This window comes from Lucilia sericata, unplaced genomic scaffold, assembly GCF_015586225.1.
Source record: "Lucilia sericata isolate MDLA Ls3-8-SP2 unplaced genomic scaffold, ASM1558622v1 Contig000578F_arrow, whole genome shotgun sequence".
NCBI lineage: Eukaryota > Metazoa > Arthropoda > Insecta > Diptera > Calliphoridae > Lucilia > Lucilia sericata.
Window position 1 is genome coordinate 214,157 of NW_023994585.1, and position 23,338 is coordinate 237,494.

Consider the following 23,338-nt stretch of genomic DNA (forward strand, 5'->3'; position numbering starts at 1 on the left):
TGCGGAAAGTGTCGGTAAAAATTTTATCAAAAACGGTCAGTTAATTTGATGAGTGATTCTGATATTTATAGGGGAGCATTCCTTTTATGGCATACGGTTTGATGGTGCTTATATGAGCCGTGTCGAATATAACACTCTCACTTGTTCGATCTACAGAGGAGTTTTTAAAAATGGACTTATTGGTACTTTATCGCAACAACTGTTATGAGAAACATATAGAACTTGTAACTTTGTGAAAAATGTTTGTAAAAAAATGATTAGGAATCAATTTTGGCCTATAAGATCTTACTCATCATACTTACAAGTATCTTGCGGATTTGTTTTCCAAATAAATAATAAAAATAATTTCTTTGTTTTTTTTTTCTAACAATTTTTATACATTTATTTATTTAAGATTTAAATTGTTGATTATTTTTCTTTTTATTGATTTTTTTGTTATTGTTTATATACAGACAATACAATTTGACTTATAAATTACATAAAAACATTTATACATAATTATTTAATGAATATATAATTTTGTGTTTTTTACGTTTAACTTTTGTTTTTTTTTGTTAAATTTATTGTTTATATTTTATATAGATTATTTACAAAAAGTTAAATTTATATATTGTTTTGTTATATATGTATGTATGTATTACAGTATAAATTCTTAACAAATAATATAAAAAATTAACAATGTTTTTTTGTGTTTTTTTCTTAATTTTGTAAATATATAAAAATAAATACCTTTGGATTAATAATGAGAAGGAAAAATATTTAATTGTAAGTGTTTATTTTATTTTAATCTTTTAAATTAAGATTATTTTAAGAATATAGAAACAAATTAAATTAGTAAAAAGTTTCACAAAATTTGAGGCAAATTTTTCATCATACAAAATATGAAGAGGTATGACTTTTTAAAAGTTTTAGGGTTTATAAAGTAGGGAACTGATCTACGGATATATGTAAGTAGAAATTTAGGAGAGGAAGAATTCCTTTCATAATAGGAGGATCCAGTAGAGCCTTTAAAGTCTACAAGTTTGGTAACGACCCGATATAAACAATAAATAAATCATACCCCCCAACTTCCGTATCTACCAAAACTGAAATATTTTCATCAAAATTGAATTTTATATAAAACCGATATATAAAATAATACAAATAACCACATCTAAGCTAATGGCTTATATTTCAAAACAATTTTCTTATAATTTTATTTATAATAAATATTATTTTTTCTTTAACAAACAATTTTCTTTTTCTATTTACAAATGAGCCAATATTTCAATTTGTTCTCTTGACTCGGTGCCTACTATGACGTTATTTTCATTATTATTGCGATTTTCGTTCGCCTCTAAATTCTCATTGTTCTGTGGTGTTATAGTGACAATAGTCACTAAATCATCTTTTTTATCACTATTCAAATTATTGAGATTAGTATCGGTTTTCGATATTAAAATATTTGTATCCATTTGTACAGAATTTCTTTTCTGTTCCGTTTTTTGGGCATTACCACCGTTATTGTTATTGCAGCGTTGTTGTAGCGAATTATATTCGGATAATTGTTCAACACTCAAGGGTTCGGGTATGTCTTCGTTGGCTAAAAGACGTCCTGAGGGTTCGGTTTCAATGCTACGTTCACTGCTAATTGTTCCAGGTGTTGTGTTGCGTGAACGATAACTGGGCGGGAAACTGTATTCGGAACCGCCTATGCTGCTTTCGCAACGTGTGCCCGAGTGTGCACCACTAGTGCCGCGTATTGTTGATGTTAAGGGAGCTCTAAAAAAAAAAATAAATAAATCTTTGTTAATTTTCTTTATTAAATACATATAGGAAATCATTAGTCAAAATTTTTGGTTTAAACATATTCAATTTCCTTCAACTCAATTTTCTTTATTTTTCCTATATTTTTTGTTTAACCTTTTTTTTGCCAATTTAATCTACAGTCCAACACCTTTTTCTGTGTTTTGTTTTAATTTACATATTGATTGATTATATTTACTTAAGCCAATCTGTAAACCAAGATATGTAGATACTTGTAGCAAAATAAAAAAAAAAATCGATTCAATCCAATTTGCTAGAGTAGATTTACCCTTATTGAGTGACTGTGTGTTTACTCCTAGTTGATTTTGTACATTTTTTTGTGGAAAAATTCAAAGTTTGTATTTGACAAGTTTATAATACTCATTCCACTTCCAAATGGTTGTTTTATAAACAAAATTCTATTTGCATTTGTTTATTAAAAAAAGTTTTAGAACGAATAGAAATAATATTCCATGTGGCAAAATATATTCATATTAGACCTGATTCACTTTTGTGGGGATAAAGTTCATATTGGAAAATGTTGACGACTGAAGAGGAATTCAGGTAGAACTGTACTAGAACTGAACTAGAAATATAACTGAAAAAGAACTGAAATAGAACTGAACAAGAACAGAACTAGAACTGAACTAGAACTGAACTAGAACTGAACTAGAACTGAACTAGAACTGAACTAGAACTGAACTAGAACTGAACTAGAACTGAACTAGAACTGAACTAGAACTGAACTAGAACTGAACTAGAACTGAACTAGAACTGAACTAGAACTGAACTAGAACTGAACTAGAACTGAACTAGAACTGAACTAGAACTGAACTAGAACTGAACTAGAACTGAACTAGAACTGTACTAGATCTGAACTAGAACTGAACTAGAACTGAACTAGAACTGAACTAGAACTGAACTAGACTGAACTAGAACTGAACTAGAACTGAACTAGAACTGAACTAGAACTGACTAGAACTGAACTAGAACTGAACTAGAACTGAACTAGAACTGAACTAGAACTGAACTAGAACTGAACTAGAACTGAACTGAACTAGAACTGAACTAGAACTGAACTAGAACTGAACTAGAACTGAACTAGAACTGAACTAGAACTGAACTAGAACTGAACTAGAACTGAACTAGAACTGAACTAGAACTGAACTAGAACTGAACTAGAACTGTAACTAGAATCTGAACTAGAACTGAACTAGAACTGAACTAGAACTGAACTAGAACTGAACTAGAACTGAACTAGACTGAACTAGAACTGAACTAGAACTGAACTAGAACTGAACTAGAACTGAACTAGAACTGAACTAGAACTGAACTAGAACTGAACTAGAACTGAACTAACTAGAACTGAACTAGAACTGAACTAGAACTGAACTAGAACTGAACTAGAACGAACTAGAATGACTAGAACTGAACTAGGAACTGAACTAGAACTGAACTAGACTGAACATGAACTGAACTAGAACTGTAACTAGAACTGACTAGAACTACTAGATCTGAACTAGAACTAACTAGAACTGAAACTAGAACTGAACTAGAACTGAACTAGAACTGAACTAGAACTGAACCTAGAACTGAACTAGAACTGAACTCGAACTGAACTAGAAACTGAACTCGAACTGAACTAGAACTGAACTAGGAACTGAACTAGAACTGAACTAGAATGAACTAGAACTGAACTAGAACTAGAACTGAACTAGGAACTGAACTAGAACTGAACTAGAACTAAACTAGAAGCTGGAACTAGTACTGAACTAGAATTGAACTAGAACTGAACTAGAATTGAACTAGACATAACCTTAAACTTGAAAATCTTTAAAAACACTACAGTTTTTTTCCTACCAAAGCTATTGTATTCCGAAAAATTTCCATATTTCATAATTCTCCTTTTATTTAAGTAATTTTTCTTTAAAAGGATTAAAATTAACTTCTTTTTGCAAAAAGCTCATTTACTTATAATAACATTAAACATTTTAATACATTCCCTTGCCTGACCTATAATTTACAACACACACATATCAATGTGCAAAAGAAAGGAAACCCCAATTTTTGTGCAAAAGTAAAATTATCTTCCAATTTTCCACTAAAAGTTAAAGACAACAGCAGACAAAGTTTTCGCATCATTATAATCATCAGCGCGTGGTAGCATTATCAACAATCAACTTTTAGCATCAATATACAGCAAAAGGAATATCCAGCTTATATAAAAGGAACACCCACAGAACCAGACTAAAGATAATATAAACTTTTTTTTTTTAATTACTACTCATTATTGTAAGAGATCAAAGTGGCAATTATGAGTTAAATGAGCCTAAACTTAATCATTTAATAGGACTAAAAGTATATTACCAAAAATAAAGACAAAAGTACTCTGTAGAAAAGGAAAGTTTGAAATGAGAAGGGAAGGGTAGGAGGTGTATACAACTTATAAAGGCACAAACACACACACAAGTCATTGGCCTAAAGACAAAGTCGATTTGTTGAAAAAGAATCAGAGTTAAATATTTGTATTAGTATGCTAAATAAAAGAAACGAAAACGTAAAAAAAACAAAAAGGATCCGTTTTTAAACGTTTTAACCATAATCGGATTATAAGAAAAACAAAAATATATTTGGGTTAAAATTTTAAAGGACGATTTAGTTGTGTTTTTCAAAAGAAAATATTATATTATGAAAATCTATATAATGCTTAGTCGTTTATGTGGTCAATGACATCTGTTTAGTTTGTATGTGATTTATTAGGAATGTATTTCTTGATAGTTATAATAAGTTTAAAGTATAATGATGTCATTCAAAATATGGTTAAAGTTGAGAGAAATATGCTAAATAACACAGGGCGACAAACTTTTAACCCAAAGGATTGATCTTTGCTGAATTCAGAATTTCTCTTTCACATCTGGGATTTGTGATATCGTATCTTTAAGTTTGACACTTTTTGAGACCTTATAACAGGGCTAATAAAACATATAATATATAAAATGTTCTTTGCCATCTGAAAGTCCATTCTTCCAGCTTTAACTGTCTTACTTTTTCTTCCAGTTATCTTCACCTCAAGCGATAAAACAACAACAAATTAACAAAAACTTAATTTTTCTGTACATTCATCCGTTGAAGTTGAGGGACGGATGGACAGACATCGTTAAATCGAATTGAAAAGTGGTTTTGAGTCGATTGAAATATCCTCAGGAAGGTGTGGATCCAATATTTTTGCTCGTTATAAACAATACTTACAAAGCATAATACCCTCCGTACTATAGTAGTGGAGGTTATAAATACCATGAACATACCGAAAGCCATGAGTTTTCCAGCTTTTGGTGAAGATATCTCGAAGAAGAAAGAGTATATGTCAGATGTTAAGCTTTTATTTTAAAGTTGACACAATGGAGATATCTTCACCGAAAGCCTGATATAACAATAATTTAACAAAAACTTATTTTTTTCGTACATTGTTTAAATATGCTGCAATTGCTGAGATATCATCCGTTGAAGTTAAAGGACGGACGGACATACATCGTTAAATCAAATCAGAAAGTGATTTTGAGACGATTCAAAACATCCTCAGGTAGGTGTGGATTTAATATTTTTGCTCGTTATAAACAAAGCATAATACCCCGCATGCTATAGTAGTATAGGATGTAAATACCATGAATATACCAAAAATTATGAATTTTCAAGCTTTAGATGAAGATATCTCGTAGTATAAAGAAGATATTTCATATAATAAGCTTTAATTTTAAAGTTGATACAATGGACTTTCAGACTTTTTAAATAAAGTTGTCTTGGCGCTGTTTTAATGTATCAAATATGCTAGAAATAGCGGTTTTTTTTTCAAATTTCACGACACGATATCTCAAATGCCAGATGTGATGAAGAAAATCTGAGGCCAGTTTTGAATCCTAATCTGGGCTCAGATTCTCAATCCTTTAGAAAATAACATGGTCTCAGGGTTTCAACTTTTTTCAAATTTTGTCAGCCTGTGTCATTTAATAGAAGGACGGACGGATTGCATGAGAACCTCATAAAGATCAGAAATATACACTTTTGTTGCACTATAACCAATATTTCGGAGTGTTATAAATTAAATAAAAATTACAAAATTAAATTAAGAAATTTTTTAAATTTCTTTTCATTTAGAACAGATAATACATAGAAGCATGTCCAATAAATTACATATTTATTTATTGTATTTCTAAATGCATTTCAGAACTTTTAAATTGTTTCTATCACATTTGTGGGGGGAGAGCTTCAAAATTCGTTCCATCTTATAAAGAAAATAATAAATTTCTTACATTTTATTTATTAAATTTTGTTCAAGAAAAGCATTCATTCGATTCAACCCAATGATACATAAACACTTTACAAAAGTCATAAATTTAACCGGAAATAAAATCTTTAAATTTTTCACAAATATTTTCAACACACACACACATGTTCAGTTGTGTCTTTTCTCAACATGTGTGCCAATGTATGTAAGAGTGTTGTTGATGGGGGGGCTGGTTTTATACATCCTTTCTTTTATACCAACTACAATGAAGAGAAATTATTGTGGTTATTGTATTGTTGTTGTAGTTTTTGGTCTGTTGGTTTGTTGGTTACATGCTGATGTCGCTTTTAGTGTTGTTGTTGTTCTTGTTTATATGAAAATGTAAATTTATGGCCTGTTTTTTGGGAGCGAGTAAGTATGTTTGTCTATGTTATGACATTGTATTTTGCCAACCCATACCCAGCAGTTTTAGAAAGGAGTTATTGTTAATCATTCAGTAAAACATTCTGAATTAAATGTTTTTCTTCTATATTAACTAGAATTTAAAGATCCCTATTGCTGGGTCTTAAAAATACTCTTTTTAAATCACCAAATATATCTATTACAAAGTCCATTGTCCCTTTGTATTCAAAGTGTGAGAATTGTCTGGGTCGAGTCAATTAAGTTTGTTTAAGGATATGAGTGCCACTAAATGTTAGGTAAAATCACTAATTCGAAATAGCCACGCCGAACTTCCGGGATATTGAACTAAAAACAGTCTACAAAGTTCAACGACAAAGTTTTTACATGTATTTAATGTGTTTTTCTGGCAAAAAATATATATTCAAGAAAAAAAAAACGTCCTGTCTGTCTGAGTTGTGTTATTGTTGTTATTCTGAAGAGAATTAACTATAACAACAACAACAATAGCCACGAATTGGCTTAACTGTAAAAGAGTTTTAGGGGTACTTTTGAATATTTTGTTTTTGGGTGTTTTAAAAAGTTTTGGAAAAAGTTTTTTTCTGGCTTTTTGCAGCGATTTCAGTTTTTGAAGGGCAAAGTTGTCAATTGTAACACTATAAAAACCACTAAGTTTTCGTTCTATTGCTATGCAAATGCATATACCATGTATATGAATATACGAGGGCAGTGAGAAAAGTTTTTTTCTATAAACACAAAAAGAAACTAAACTTTGCCTTAGTAGGCCTACTAGATACTTATCTTTCAGGGTTAATATTTGGATCTAAAACACTGTTCAAACTAACCTCGCCTATGCCTCACATATTCATATAAAAATATATTTTTTAAACAACAGCTAAATTGCCTGGCTGTCGTTTTTTCTGGTGCTATTATATAAAAGAAAATGGGGTTGCTTGTTTATAAATGTTCAAAAAATAGTTTATATGGTGTTTGATAATACATTTTATTAACATTTTTATTTTTTTGTATTTTCTTTTTAATTTCTATGCAAATTTATTTTCTAAATAAAATTTTGCATATAAAAACTACTACCAACACCCTGCATACATGTCCTTACCTTAGCAAACTTCCGGCATGTGAACGATAAGTGGGTGGTGGTGAACTTCCTCTGACTACACCATTCTGACGATCTCTATCCAGTAAAAGTAGTCTGTGAAAAGAACATAAATTAAACATGAGAAATAAATTAATTGTTTTTTTATTTTGGTAGTTTGCTAAAACAAGAATAGCAATCCCTTGTAAAATAGATTAATAAAACTTTGTGTATTTTGCCATATAAATGACACTGGGACATGCAATCTTTAAATTTATAGACTTTCAATTATTTTCAGTTGCCACTGGTAAGTGGTGCCTATTATTATTATCTTGTATAACATTATAAAACTTTTGTTAGTTGTAAAATAAAACATGCAATTTTACAAGCTTTGGATACTCATTTCTTAAAAATATAAGAGACTGATTGGATACAAAAAGGTGGTCAATGGTCACGATTCTTTATATATATTTTGAACAGAACTAGAACTGAACTAGAACAGAACTAAAACAGAACTAGAACTGAACTAGAACTGAACTAGAACTGAACTAGAACTGAACTAGAACTGAACTAGAACTGAACTAGAACTGAACTAGAACTGAACTAGAACTGAACTAGAACTGAACTAGAACTGAACTAGAACTGAACTAGAACTGAACTAGAACTGAACTAGAACTGAACTAGAACTGAACTAGAACTGAACTAGAACTGAACTAGAACTGAACTAGAACTGAACTAGAACTGAACTAGAACTGAACTAGAACTGAACTAGAACTGAACTAGAACTGAACTAGAACTGAACTAGAACTGAACTAGAACTGAACTAGAACTGAACTAGAACTGAACTAGAACTGAACTAGAACTGAACTAGAACTGAACTAGAACTGAACTAGAACTGAACTAGAACTGAACTAGAACTGAACTAGAACTGAACTAGAACTGAACTAGAACTGAACTAGAACTGAACTAGAACTGAACTAGAACTGAACTAGAACTGAACTAGAACTGAACTAGAACTGAACTAGAACTGAACTAGAACTGAACTAGAACTGAACTAGAACTGAACTAGAACTGAACTAGAACTGAACTAGAACTGAACTAGAACTGAACTAGAACTGAACTAGAACTGAACTAGAACTGAACTGAACTAGAACTGAACTAGAACTGAACTAGAACTGAACTAGAACTGAACTAGAACTGAACTAGAACTGAACTAGAACTGAACTAGAACTGAACTAGAACTGAACTAGAACTGAACTAGAACTGAACTAGAACTGAACTAGAACTGAACTAGAACTGAACTAGAACTGAACTAGAACTGAACTAGAACTGAACTAGAACTAGAACTGAACTAGAACTGAACTAGAACTGAACTAGAACTGAACTAGAACTGAACTAGAACTGAACTAGAACTGAACTAGAACTGAACTAGAACTGAACTAGAACTGAACTAGAACTGAACTAGAACTGAACTAGAACTGAACTAGAACTGAACTAGAACTGAACTAGAACTGAACTAGAACTGAACTAGAACTGAACTAGAACTGAACTAGAACTGAACTAGAACTGAACTAGAACTGAACTAGAACTGAACTAGAACTGAACTAGAACTGAACTAGAACTGAACTAGAACTGAACTAGAACTGAACTAGAACTGAACTAGAACTGAACTAGAACTGAACTAGAACTGAACTAGAACTGAACTAGAACTGAACTAGAACTGAACTAGAACTGAACTAGAACTGAACTAGAACTGAACTAGAACTGAACTAGAACTGAACTAGAACTGAATTAGAACTGAACTAGAACTGAACTAGAACTGAACTAGAACAGAACTAGAACTGAACTAGAACTGAACTAGAACAGAACTAGAACTGAACTAGAACTGAACTAGAGCTGAACTAGAACTGAACTGAACTAGATTTGAACAGCTACTGGTCTATAAAGGAAAAATTTCTTATAAAGGAAAAATTTATAAAAAATATAAAGTCGTAAGTGAGGATATACCAACCTTAAACGATATTCCTGCATACTGGCTTGATATGAGGGTGGTGGTGGCCTGTGCTGAAATTCCGGATAAAGTAAGCCTTGTGGGGCTCCGCCTCCTCTACTGCAGGGTCGACGACCACATCTGCCTAAATCAACACTTGAACCCAGGCCTAGACAGGGTGGACCACCCGGTGCTGTCATACGCCAGGCAGCACCACTAACAGTAACCAAGACTACACCAACACCTGGAAAAGAAATATAAAAAATTGAGTTTTACAATGTGGTTTAAAACAATTTTTTATATATTTTACGCCTTTTTAAACACCGCTATTAACAAATTTTATTTTATTTTTTTTTTTTTTTTGCTCTCAAAACCTAAACAAAAAGCTAATTAAATGATTAAACAATTTTAAACAAACAATTGTATTTCTTTATTAAATTTTAAATTCATTAAAGTGTGCTGTGATGAAATAATACAGATAATCTTCTACTTAAAGACATGACAAAACAAAAAATGAAAATAAAAAAATAAATGAAACATTTTGAAATCCCAGAAAAAATACAAAAGAAATTTAGTTTTTTTAAAGAAATATTTAACAATTGTTATTGGGAATGAAAGAGAAAGTATTTTAAAAATATCTATCTTATAGGGTTACTAACAATATATTGTACTTTTAAGTTTAGACATAAATTTGGTACGCAATGCAAAAACTTGAATAGCTAAGAAAACACAAAAAACTGTCTATAAAAACGACCTCAAGCGTTACCATTTTTACGCCCACTAAGTGGGTTAATTTTCAATTATCTATTAGTTTTTTCTTTTGTATTATTAAAAGTGACGATGGCAACAATAAAAGAAATAGTCATAATGAATAAAAATAGAAGCTGAAGAAAAAAAAAAACATAAATATAATTAAAACACTTTAACAACATGACATTACAAAAAAAGTACTTAAAAGTTAAATGCAAGAAGAAATCTTACAAAAGAAACAATTGTTTCAACAAAAAGTAGCAGAAACAACTGAACAAAAGTAGAAAATAATTGCAAAGATTTCATTAGCAGTTTTTCAACAAATTATATTCTTGCAAAAATATTTATTGACTTTAGATAAGGAAAGAATAAGTCTGAAAGAGAATGAAAGAATTAGAAAATATTTATTGCAAATTAAAATAATTAAACTAATTAAATACTTTTGTGCTTTTTAAGACCAACAGAATACACAAAAGGGATAGCTATCAAACCAATAGTCTAGTCTATCGTCTAGACTATACTCTAGTCTATAGTCTTGACTATAGTATAGTCTATTCTGGCCAATAGTCTAGCCTATAGGCAAAATACTGGACTATATTCTTGTTAATAGACTGTAGTAAAGTCTAGTTAATAGACTGGACTATAGTCTAGTCTATAGTTAATATACTAGACTATAGTCTAGTTAATAGACTGGTCTATAGTCTAGTCTACAGTCCACAATATAGTTTAGTCTAGTCTATACTCTGGACCATAGTATAGTCTATATTCTGAACTATAGTCTAGGCTTTAGTCTGGACTATAGTCTTGTCCATACTCTGGACTATAGTCTATAGTGTGGACTTTAGTTTATAGTCTGGACTATGGTATAGTCTACCATCTGGACTATAGGTTAGTCTTCCACCTGGACTATGGTATAGTTTCCCTTCTGAGCTATAGTTTAATCCCCCATCTGTACTAGTCTATAGTCTGGACTATAGTCTAGTCTATAGTCTGGACTATAGTCTAGTCTATAGTCTGGACTATAGTCTAGTCTATAGTCTGGACTATAGTCTAGTCTATAGTTTGGACTATAGTCTAGTCTATAGTCTGGACTATAGTCTAGTCTATAGTCTGGTCTATAGTCTAGTCTATAGTCTGGACTATAGTCTAGTCTATAGTCTGGACTATAGTCTAGTCTATAGTCTGGTCTATAGTCTAGTCTATAGTCTTGACTATAGTCTAGTCTTGACTATAGTCTAGTCTTGACTATAGTCTAGTCTTGACTATAGTCTAGTCTTGACTATAGTCTAGTCTTGACTATAGTCTAGTCTTGACTATAGTCTAGTCTTGACTATAGTCTAGTCTATAGTCTGGACTATAGTCTAATCTATAGTCTAATCTATAGTCTGGACTATAGTCTAGTCTATAGTCTGGACTATAGTCTAGTCTATAGTCTGGACTATAGTCTAGTCTATAGTCTGGACTATAGTCTAGTCTATACTCTGGACTATAGTCTAGTCTATAGTATGGACTATAGTCTAGTCTATAGTATGGACTATAGTCTAGTCTATAGTATGGACTATAGTCTAGTCTATAGTATGGACTATAGTCTAGTCTATAGTATGGACTATAGTCTAGTCTATAGTATGGACTATAGTCTAGTCTACAGTCTGGACTATAGTCTAGTCTATACTCTGGACTATAGTCTAGTCTATAGTCTGGACTATAGTCTAGTCAATAGTCTGGACTATAGTCTAGTCTATAGTCTGGACTATGGTCTAGTCTATACTCTGGATTAGTTTGTAGTTTAGTTTGTAGTTTAGAGCTTGGACTATATTAAAGTCTAAAATCCAGTCTATTATCTGGATTATAATCTATTCCGTATTCTGAATTATAATCTATTATAAATTATAATTAAATTATAATCATTGGACTGGATTAAGTTAGAATTTTAGTGGGGTATATAGTCTGAACAATAAACTAGTCTACTGTCTGGTGATCGTTATCGCACTGTGGTCAGTGTTTTTTATGATTTTAACAAGGTGGTGGTACGTTCAGAAATGGGTCTGTTAATTGATAACTAAAATCGAACAATTTAACATCCCTCTGTTATTAACAATTGGTGTCTTTCAGCGCAACATATTCGTGATATACGACCAGTTACGCTCGAAAATGGTGACACGGTAATGGTATCTTCGATATTTGAAAGATCTTCGTGCTATTTCTAAGATTTCATTTATCTCTTTCTATTATTTTTACATCAAGTTTATCTTTAAAGCTATTTAAATAGCTTTTAATTAAAGTTATGTAATTCTGTTTTATGTAAAATAAAGAAACAACGCACAAAAAGTATTATTTCATTTTAATTAATGTTTTATTTTGTTTTCAGTTTTACTCTTCAGACTTAATTGTAATTAAGTTTAAGGTTTTCCATATCATGTTCGGCATGTTTGACCATATAAATGTTCAAGTAGAAATATATCTATTTAGTAAATTGTAACTACCGGATAGTGTATATATGTATGTGTCTACATTCATACATGTTTAAATCTGTTTATTTGTTTGTTTCTCTGTCTGTTTTTCTGTTCTGTTGGTTGTATGTTCGGTAATAAATATTTAAAAAAATTATAATACTTTTACCTTGTTTTGTTTCTGCACGTTTGTATGTATGTATATTTACAACCATTAAGTACCCACTTAATTACGCTTTTTGCAGAATATTTTACAAAAAAAAAAAAAGGAATACATGACATGGAAATTAACACACAGCTTTACTTACACAAACAATTTCATTTTGTATGTTTTTTACACACAATGTCACTTAAATTGGTCATCATCATTCTCTGGCTAAATGACGCATGTAACATTATTTAAATATTCCTTTATGTGTTAAATACAAATTTTTAAATACATGTACATACATATGTATGTACATATGTATTATACATATTTACTATAGGTATGTAAGCTATGTATATTAAAACTTTGTTCATAAAAAGGAAGACTCTTACTTTACTGTAAAAAAATTTTGCAATATACTGGCTTTTACATCTATAGTCTAGTCTATAGTCTAGTCTATAGTCTAGTCTATAGTCTAGTCTATAGTCTAGTCTATAGTCTAGTCTATAGTCTAGTCTATAGTCTAGTCTATAGTCTAGTCTATAGTCTAGTCTATAGTCTAGTCTATAGTCTAGTCTATAGTCTAGTCTATAGTCTAGTCTATAGTCTAGTCTATAGTCTAGTCTATAGTCTAGTCTATAGTCTAGTCTATAGTCTAGTCTATAGTCTAGTCTATAGTCTAGTCTATAGTCTAGTCTAGTCTATAGTCTAGTCTATAGTCTAGTCTATAGTCTAGTCTATAGTCTAGTCTATAGTCTAGTCTATAGTCTAGTCTATAGTCTAGTCTATAGTCTAGTCTATAGTCTAGTCTATAGTCTAGTCTATAGTCTAGTCTATAGTCTAGTCTATAGTCTAGTATATAGTCTAGTCTATAGTCTAGTCTATAGTCTTGTCTATAGTCTAGTCTATAGTCTAGTCTATAGTCTAGTCTATAGTCTAGTCTAGTCTATAGTCTAGTCTAGTCTATAGTCTAGTTTAGTCTAGTCTATAGTCTAGTCTATAGTCTAGTCTAGTCTAGTCTAGTCTAGTCTATAGTCTAGTCTATAGTCTAGTCTATAGTCTAGTCTATAGTCTAGTCTATACTCTATTCTATAGTCTAGTCTAGTCTATAGTCTATTCTATAGTCTAGTCTAGTCTATAGTCTAGTCTATAGTCTAGTCTATAGCCTAGTCTATAGTATAGTCTATTCTATCCTCTAGTCTATAGTCAAGTCTAGTCTATAGTCCAGCCTATAGTCTAGTCTATAGTGTAGTCTATGTGCTAGTCTATAGTCTAGTCTATAATCCAGTCTGTAGTATAGTCTAGAATGTAGAATATATTCTACTCTATAGTCTAGTGTATAATATATTCTATATTCCAGTCTATAGTCTAGTCCATAATCTATTCCAGTTTACTTAATATTTTCTAAAACTCCTTTTTAAATATGTGCGAAAAAGCTAAAAATGTATTTACTACGTTTAGTTCCATAAAATTACTCTTATTAGTATAAGTAGAACAGCAAAAACACTTGGCAACCCTGCACTACATATGAAACAGACATAAATTATGAATTTTGTTGTTTATTTCTGCTGTTAATATTGTTATTAGTCGCTACTGTTTTTAACTTGGTCGTTTTGCTGTTGTTTAAATTTGCTTAAAAAAAGTCATAAAAGGAGAAAGACAAAAAAATAATTTATCTAAAAAAAAAATGTTGTAAACAAATTAAGCGTAATGCACAATATTCACACGCCATTTTTCATGTCGCAAAATACAAACAAATAAACACATTGTTTTGTGAATATGTAAAAAAACGTAATATTTTTTATTCGTTTAATTTTAAATATCTTTCTATTAACAGGTATTTTTTAGTGTAAATTTGTGTAAAAACAATAACCGTAATGCTAATGCTAACAATAAAAACAAAAATTACAGGTGTAGGGCGAGTTATTACGTTTTGTATTGTATCGAGTGTTACAAAAAAAGACAATGAATGCCCTTGTCTGTCATGTTAAAGACAATCAATGTGTGTGATATAAGGTGTCATATTTAGGCTTAGTATTTTGTGTGTGTATATTTGTACATCTGACTTTGAACTCTTTAGTACCCAGCAGTTTGTTTTAAAGATTGTTTATAATGCAGAACTCTTCATTTCAGTTATCCTAAGTAATCTAAAAAATAACCCTTTATATCTTGATTTCATACAATTCTTTAATGAATAGATGTACAAAAGTAGTTTTGGACAGTTACAACGAACTGCAGGGTTGTACAGATTGTGTACATGATTTAATGGGAAATATCCAAAAATATTACTACCAGAATTGTGTTATTCATGTTAGCAGATGACATATTTTGCCTGCATGTATTTTTTTCTGTTTAACACTAAACAGGAAGTTGTTTACAATAGAAAATTGCAAATTTCCGCCATAAGTTTCCTTTTTGCTTTAGCTGTAACAAGGGGTGTGGGAAAATACAAGTAAGTAAAAAAGGAAGAAGGTATATTATCGTGCTAGATCGCCTTCATATAGCCAAGAATGGTGACAACAAGTACATAAGTACATTAATGCTGATTTTACATCATATCTCAAACATTTAACGCGACCTATTATAGATCTTAGTCTAGTCTATACTATACTAGACCTATAGACTAGACTATAAGACTAGACCATAGACTAACTATCGACTAGACTATAGACCAGACTTAGACTAGACTAGAGACTAGAACCATGACTAGACTATAGACTAACTATAGCTAGACTATAGACAGACTATAGACTAAGACTATATGACTAGACTATAGGACTATAGACTAGACTATAGACTAGACTATAGACTAGACTATAGACTAGACTATAGACTAGACTATAGACTAGACTATAGACTAGACTATAGACTAGACTATAGACTAGACTATAGACTAGACTATAGACTAGACTATAGACTAGACTATAGACCTAGACTAATAGACTAGACTAGATAGACTAGACTATAGACTAGACTATAGACTAGACTATAGACTAGACTATAGACTAGACTATAGATAGACTATAGACTAGACTATAGACTAGACCATAGACTAGACTATAGACTAGACTATAGACTAGCTATAGACTAGACTATAGACTAGACTATAGACTAGACTATAGACTAGAATAGACTATAGACTAGACTATAGACTAGAACTATAGACTAGACTATATACTAGACTATAGACTAGACTATAGACTAGACTATAGACTAGACTATAGACTAGACTATAGACTAGACTATAGACTAGACTATAGACTAGACTATAGACTAGACTATAGACTAGACTATAGACTAGACTATAGACTAGACTATAGACTAGACTATAGACTAGACTATAGACTAGACTATAGACTAGACTATAGACTAGACTATAGACTAGACTATAGACTAGACTATAGACTAGACTATAGACTAGACTATAGACTAGACTATAGACTAGACTATAGACTAGACTATAGACTAGACTATAGACTAGACTATAGACTAGACTATAGACTAGACTATAGACTAGACTATAGACTAGACTATAGACTAGACTATAGACTAGACTATAGACTAGACTATAGACTAGACTATAGACTAGACTATAGACTAGACTATAGACTAGACTATAGACTAGACTATAGACTAGACTATAGACTAGACTATAGACTAGACTATAGACTAGACTATAGACTAGACTATAGACTAGACTATAGACTAGACTATAGACTAGACTATAGACTAGACTATAGACTAGACTATAGACTAGACTATAGACTAGACTATAGACTAGACTAGACTATAGACTAGACTATAGACTAGACTATAGACTAGACTATAGACTAGACTATAGACTAGACTATAGACTAGACTATAGACTAGACTATAGACTAGACTATAGACTAGACTATAGACTAGACTATAGACTAGACTATAGACTAGACTATAGACTAGACTATAGACTAGACTATAGACTAGACTATAGACTAGACTATAGACTAGACTATAGACTAGACTATAGACTAGACTATAGACTAGACTATAGACTAGACTATAGACTAGACTATAGACTAGACTATAGACTAGACTATAGACTAGACTATAGACTAGACTATAGACTAGACTATAGACTAGACTATAGACTAGACTATAGACTAGACTATAGACTAGACTATAGACTAGACTATAGACTAGACTATAGACTAGACTATAGACTAGACTATAGACTAGACTATAGACTAGACTATAGACTAGACTATAGACTAGACTATAGACTAGACTAGACTAGACTATACTATAGACTAGACTATAGACTAGACTATAGACTAGACTATAGACTAGACTAGACTATAGACTAGACTATAGACTAGACTATAGACTAGACTATAGACTAGACTATAGACTAGACCATAGACTAGACTATAGACTAGACTATAGACTAGACTATAGACTAGATTATAGACTAGACTATAGACTAGACTATAGACTAGTCTATTCCCTAGTGCATTTTCATCGAAAGGAAACCAAATTATATTCAACCTCTAATAATTGTCTAGAGGAGCTTCAACAAAACCAACGTTAGATGCATTCAAAGCAGATCTCGTTCCTTTTAGCTCTTCTGCCTGTTCATTTTCATAGCAGTCTCTACGTTCAGAGACACATTATAAGGATAATGCATTTTTCTGATGATATATTTAAAAGACACATTCCCAACTGCTTTTAAAAGAGGTTTTCCAAAATATATTATCTCTCTAAATAGATTTCTAGACAGACACCTTTGTCTGAGACAAAATGAGAAAAAATGAAGAGATTTTAAAAATTCTATCTCTTGATAAAACTTTTAGGAAGTCATCATATTAAATACCTAGAAGACTATAATATAATTTATTGTTTTTAAACATTCTAATAAATAACAGGAAATTGTAGTGTAAATGTTTACTTAATAATTAACATTTATTTACCAGACTAATTATTCAAATTTAATATAATAAAAACAAAATATTAAGTACCTTTCCCTTAAATACCTCAAAAAGGTCAACAGTTGAATTACTTAGGCCTGGTTGCGACCTTAAGTAAATGGATTTACCATTTAAATTGTTTACTTGTTGTTAATGGTTGAAGAACATAAAATTTATTAAATGTTTATTTTTTTTTCTAAGCCCAACCCATAAAAGTACGTAAAAGTAAAACATATAAATGGTTGGCCTAGCCGAAACACATTTTTCACACCTTTAAGATGATTAAAACTAAAACAGTTGATTACAATTGTAACAGTTTTTTTTTGTAAATGTTAAACATTAATTGACAAAAAAACATCACAATCAAAATACAATAACTTTAATTAACAAGAAAAAATGTCAACTTTTATACAATAAAAAGTACTTTTTAAGGTACTTGAAGTTATACTTATAATTGGTTCCAACTAAGTTAATGGATGTCGGTATATTGTGTTAACTATGTTGGCTATTGTTATTAAATTGTATTTAAATGTAGGTCAATATTTATGTTTAAAGTAGGTTTATTTAATTTTATATTTATTCCATTGTTGTAGTTTAATTTTTCTGTTTTGTATGTGTAAATATAAATAAACGGGCCCATTTTGCGTACATTTTTAATGTGACATTAAATTTTATGAAAATTTTCAAATAAAAAACCATGAAAATAAAATAAACATTAACGTAATACTAATAACAAATAGCCAAGGGATATTATTAGTGTGCGAAAATGTTGGGGGACTTTTAAGTACCCTATAGTAGGTAAACATTATTTTGCGAAGCTTTTTTATAGAAAGTCTGGACTATCGATTCTTTATATTGTGGACTATAGATTCTTTATAGTCTGGACTGTAGGTTCTCCATAGTCTGGACTATTGATTCTCAATAGTCTGGACAATAGATTCTCCATAATCTGGACTATAGATTCTCTATAGTCTGGAGTATAGATTCTCCATAATCTGGACTATTGATTCTCAATAGTCAGGACTATAGATTTGCCATAGTCTGGACTATATAGTCTTAAGATTCTCCTTAGTTTGGACTATAGATTCTCTATAGTCTGGACTATAGATTTTCTATAGTCTGGACTATAGATTTTCTATAGTCTGGACTAGAAATTCTCTATGGTCTGAACTACAAATTCTCTATAGTCTCGACTATAGATTCTCTATGGTCTGAACTATAGATTCTCTATAGTCTCGACTATAGATTCTCTATGGTCTGAACTATAGATTCTATATAGTCTGGACTATATATTCTCTATAGTCTGGACTATAGCTTCTTTATAGTCTGTGTAGTACGAACTATGGACTCTATGTAGGCCAGACCATATATTCTCTATAGTCTGGACCATAGATTCTCTGGACTATATATTCTATAAACTCTGAACTATAGATACTCAAAAGTCTGGACAATATATTCTCCATAAACTATAAATAATCTAAATAGACTCTCTATAGTCTGGATTATATATTCTCTATAGTCTGGCAGAGATTCTCAATAGTTTGGACTGTAGATCCTCTATAGTCTTGTGTATAGATTCTATATAGACTGGATTATAGATTCTCTATAGTCTGGATTATAGACTCTCTATAGTTTGGATTATAGATTATCTATAGTCTGGACTATAGATTATCTATAGTATATCATGTAGAGTAATAACTAAGTCCATCTAAAATCTAAAACAAATTTTTAAACACTCATAAAACTTGTTGCCAAAAAACACAAAATAACAAAAGAAATAAAAAAATAAAAAAATAAATAAAAAAACGTGTCATTACAATTATGATGTTTTTTTGCTGCAAAAATGATGAGGTAATTTTATTTAAACACCTAAAAAGTAAATTTAAGAAATACAACATATGATGTAACCTAACCAAACTAAATCTTACCACACCAAACTTTACTTTAACTTTCTCCCATAAACCTAGCAATTGAAAAATATAAACAATGGCCCTAAAACAACACACACACACACAACTTACCAATCATTAATAAAGCGGCTGTAAAGTGGGAACTAGGAGGTCCTGCCAAACCTGTAGCCCCCAAAGCAGCACCACCCAAAGCACAAGCAACACCACCCAAAGCAACAACCGCTATTAAGGCACGTAGAGGAGGACCAGCAAACCATTGACCACAACAACCTTTGCCAGAACGTTCAGAAGGCGATCTGTAAGAAGAGAAAGAAAGAATGACACAAACAATAAAGTCAACAATTTATTATTAATTTGTTAAAAGTGTTCGGTAAATAAAAGACAAAACAAAAGGAGGCCCAGGACCTAAAAGAATTAACAGGAAATTTATATTTCGAAAAAAAAAAATATAAAATACAGAATTATGATTTATAGTCGAAATAAAATTTGTAAACAATTGTTGGGATGTGTTCGTATTGCAAAACGTACAATAAACACCTGTGTCTCATCTATTGTTTATTTTATATGGCAAATGCTTTGCTACTACCTTGATTAACCCTCTGATGGACGTAAGGGGTATGAAAAGACATTTGAACAACAATTTTAGACTATCTATAGTCTGAATTACAGATTCTTCTTAGCTTTGACTATAGATACTCTACTACAGGCTTTAAATTCTTTAGAATCTGCTCTACTGATTCCTTATAGTTTAAACTATAGATTCCATAAGGTCTGAACTATGGTTTATTCATAATTTTGATTATAAATTCTTTATAGTCCAGACAGTTGATTCTCTATACTACGGACAAATGAACTATAGATCCCTTAGAGTCTGGATTATAGATTCTCTACAGATTGAACTATAGACTCTATATAGGCTGGACTATGACACTTTATTATCTGAACTATAGTTCCTCTAAAGTCTACCCAATATATTGTCTATGGTCTGGACTGTAGATTGTCTATTGTCTGGACTATAGATGGTCTATAGTCTGGAATAGATTGTCTTTAGTCTGGATAATATATTGTTTTTAGTCTAGACTATAGATTGTCCATAGTCTGGACTATAGATTGTCTATAGTCTGGGCTAAAGAATGTCTATAGTCTGGTCTATAGATTGTCTATAGTCTGGACTATAGATTGTCTGTAGTTTGGAGTATATATTGTCAACAGTCTAAACTATAGATTGTCTACAGTATAGGCATTAGACTGCCTATAGTCTGGACTATAGATTGTCTATAGTCTGTACTATAGATTGTCTATAGTCTGGACTATAGTTTGTTTATAGTCTGGACTATAGATTGTCTACAGTCTAGACTATAGATTGCCTATAGTCTGAACTATAGATTGTCTATAGTCTAGACTATAGATTGTTTATAGTCTGGATAATAGAGTGTCTATATTCCGCACTATAGAGTGTCTATAGTCTGAACTAAAGGCTGTCTATAGTCTGGACTATAGATTGTCTATGGTATGGACTTTAGATTGTCTATAGTCTTGACTATAGATTGTCTGTAGTTTGGAGTATATATTGTCAACAGTCTAGACTATAGATTGTCTACAGTCTAGGCAATAGATTGCCTATAGTCTGGACTATATATTGTCTATAGTCTGTACTACAAATTGTCTATAGTCTGGACTATAGATTGTTTATAGTCTGGACTATAGATTGTCTATAGTCTGGACTATAGAGTGTCTATAGTCTGGACTATATAGTGTCTATATTCTGGACTATATAGTGTATATAGTCTGGACAATAGAGTGTCTATAGTATGGACTATAAAGTGTCTATAGTCTGAACTACAGATTGGCTATAGTCTGCACTATAGGGTGTCTATAGTCTGGACTATAGATTGTCTATAGTATGGACTTTAGATTGTCTATAGTCTGGACTATAGATTGTCTATAGTCTGTAATATAGATTGTCCATAGTCTGGACTATAGATTGTCCATAGTCTGGACTATGGATTCTCTATAGTCTGGAGTATATATTGTCTACAGTCTAGACTATAGATTGCCTATAGTCGGAACTATAGATTGTCTATTGACTAAAGAGTGTCTATATTCTGTCTATAGTCTGAACTATAGATTGGCTATAGTCTGCACTATAGATTGTCTATAGTCTGGGCTATACAGTGTCTATATTCTGAACTATAGAGTGTCTATAGCCTGGACTATAGAGTATCTATAGTCTGAAATACAGAGTGTATATAGTCTGGATTATAGAGTCTTTATAGTCTGGACTATAGATTGTCTATTGTCTGGACTATATATTGCCTATAGCTTGTCTATAGTCTAGACTAAAATTTGTCTATACTCTGGATTGGACTATAGATTGTCTTTAGTCTGGACTATAGATTGTCTATATTCTGGTCTATAGATTGTCTATAGTCTGAATTATAGATTGTCTATAGTCTGGACTATAGATTGTCTATAGATTATGTATTGTCCGAACTGTAGATTGTCTTTAGTCTGTACTATATATTGTCCATATTCTGGACTATACATTGGTTATAGGCAGGATTATATGTAGTCTATATTCAGGACTCTGTAACACTCTGTACTATAGATTCTATGTGGTCAAGGCTATAGATTGTCTATGGTCGGGACTATAGATACTGCATGGTCTGAACCGTACTTTATCTATGTACTAAAAGTTATCTGAATCTTTATTTTCTTACTAAAGACTCTTTATTATTAGAACTATAGATTCCCTATTTCTTAGTTCGCTGAATAAAAAAAAAACTTTACAACCTCTCACGGGTTAAAAACAAACACATAAACAAAATTATTATGCATCACGCTCAGTCTGTTGTGTGTGCGTCTGTGTGTGTGTGTGTGTATGTAGTTATTTATGCAAGGTGTGAATTCATTCAGAAATAGCCAACAACAACAGCAAACAAACAGCAGTAGCAACAATTGTAAACAATAAACTAAACTATAGAATATTTTTTTTTTAGATTTCTGCACCGTTAGTTTTCCTGTCAAGGATAAAATACATTGAAAACACCAACTCTAATTCATACTCTCACCCACTCCTGGCGTTAAGTATGTATAGTATTGTAGGTACAAGGATGTTTCTTTACTATTTAGACAGTCTAGAATTTCTTCATTTTGTAGTTGTTGCCGTCGCAACAACTTTATTTTTGTCGTAGTCAAAAATATGTTTGTATGTATGTATGTACCTGTAAAAAACTAAACATCTGTGACAATGATTTTAATGTTTTTATGCTCGTTATTTTTGTTTTCTGTTTGTCTAGTTTTTGCTCGAAAGTCTGGCAAAAAGATGTTTTTTTTTTCTTGTCTATTGTAAAGTTTGTTTTTTTGTCGTCTGTATTAAGAGACAAAAACAAAATTAAAGAACAAACGAACACCTTGCAGATGAAGTATAAGGAAAAAAACACCTACAGACAGTTTGAAGTAGGGCGATGGAGAAAAATAGTAAACTTTTCAAATAAACATTAAAGCCTTAGATGGAACTTTTCTATTATTCTGCTTTCGCCAGAAATTTCGTTTAAAATAATATTTACTTTTTTTTGAGTTTGG

General features: G+C 31.1%; 1 protein-coding gene across 1 annotated transcript; it reads right to left on the reverse strand.

The window, feature by feature from the left end:
* Positions 1-735: 735 nt before the first annotated feature.
* LOC119606400 lies at positions 736-20,049 on the reverse strand (the record flags this gene model as incomplete). The annotated part of the gene is made up of 4 exons (XM_037959905.1): positions 736-1,761; positions 7,584-7,676; positions 9,571-9,793; positions 19,865-20,049. Coding segments are annotated over 4 exons (1,015 nt in total), but the record flags the coding sequence as incomplete, so codon positions are not given.
* Positions 20,050-23,338: the final 3,289 nt, after the last annotated feature.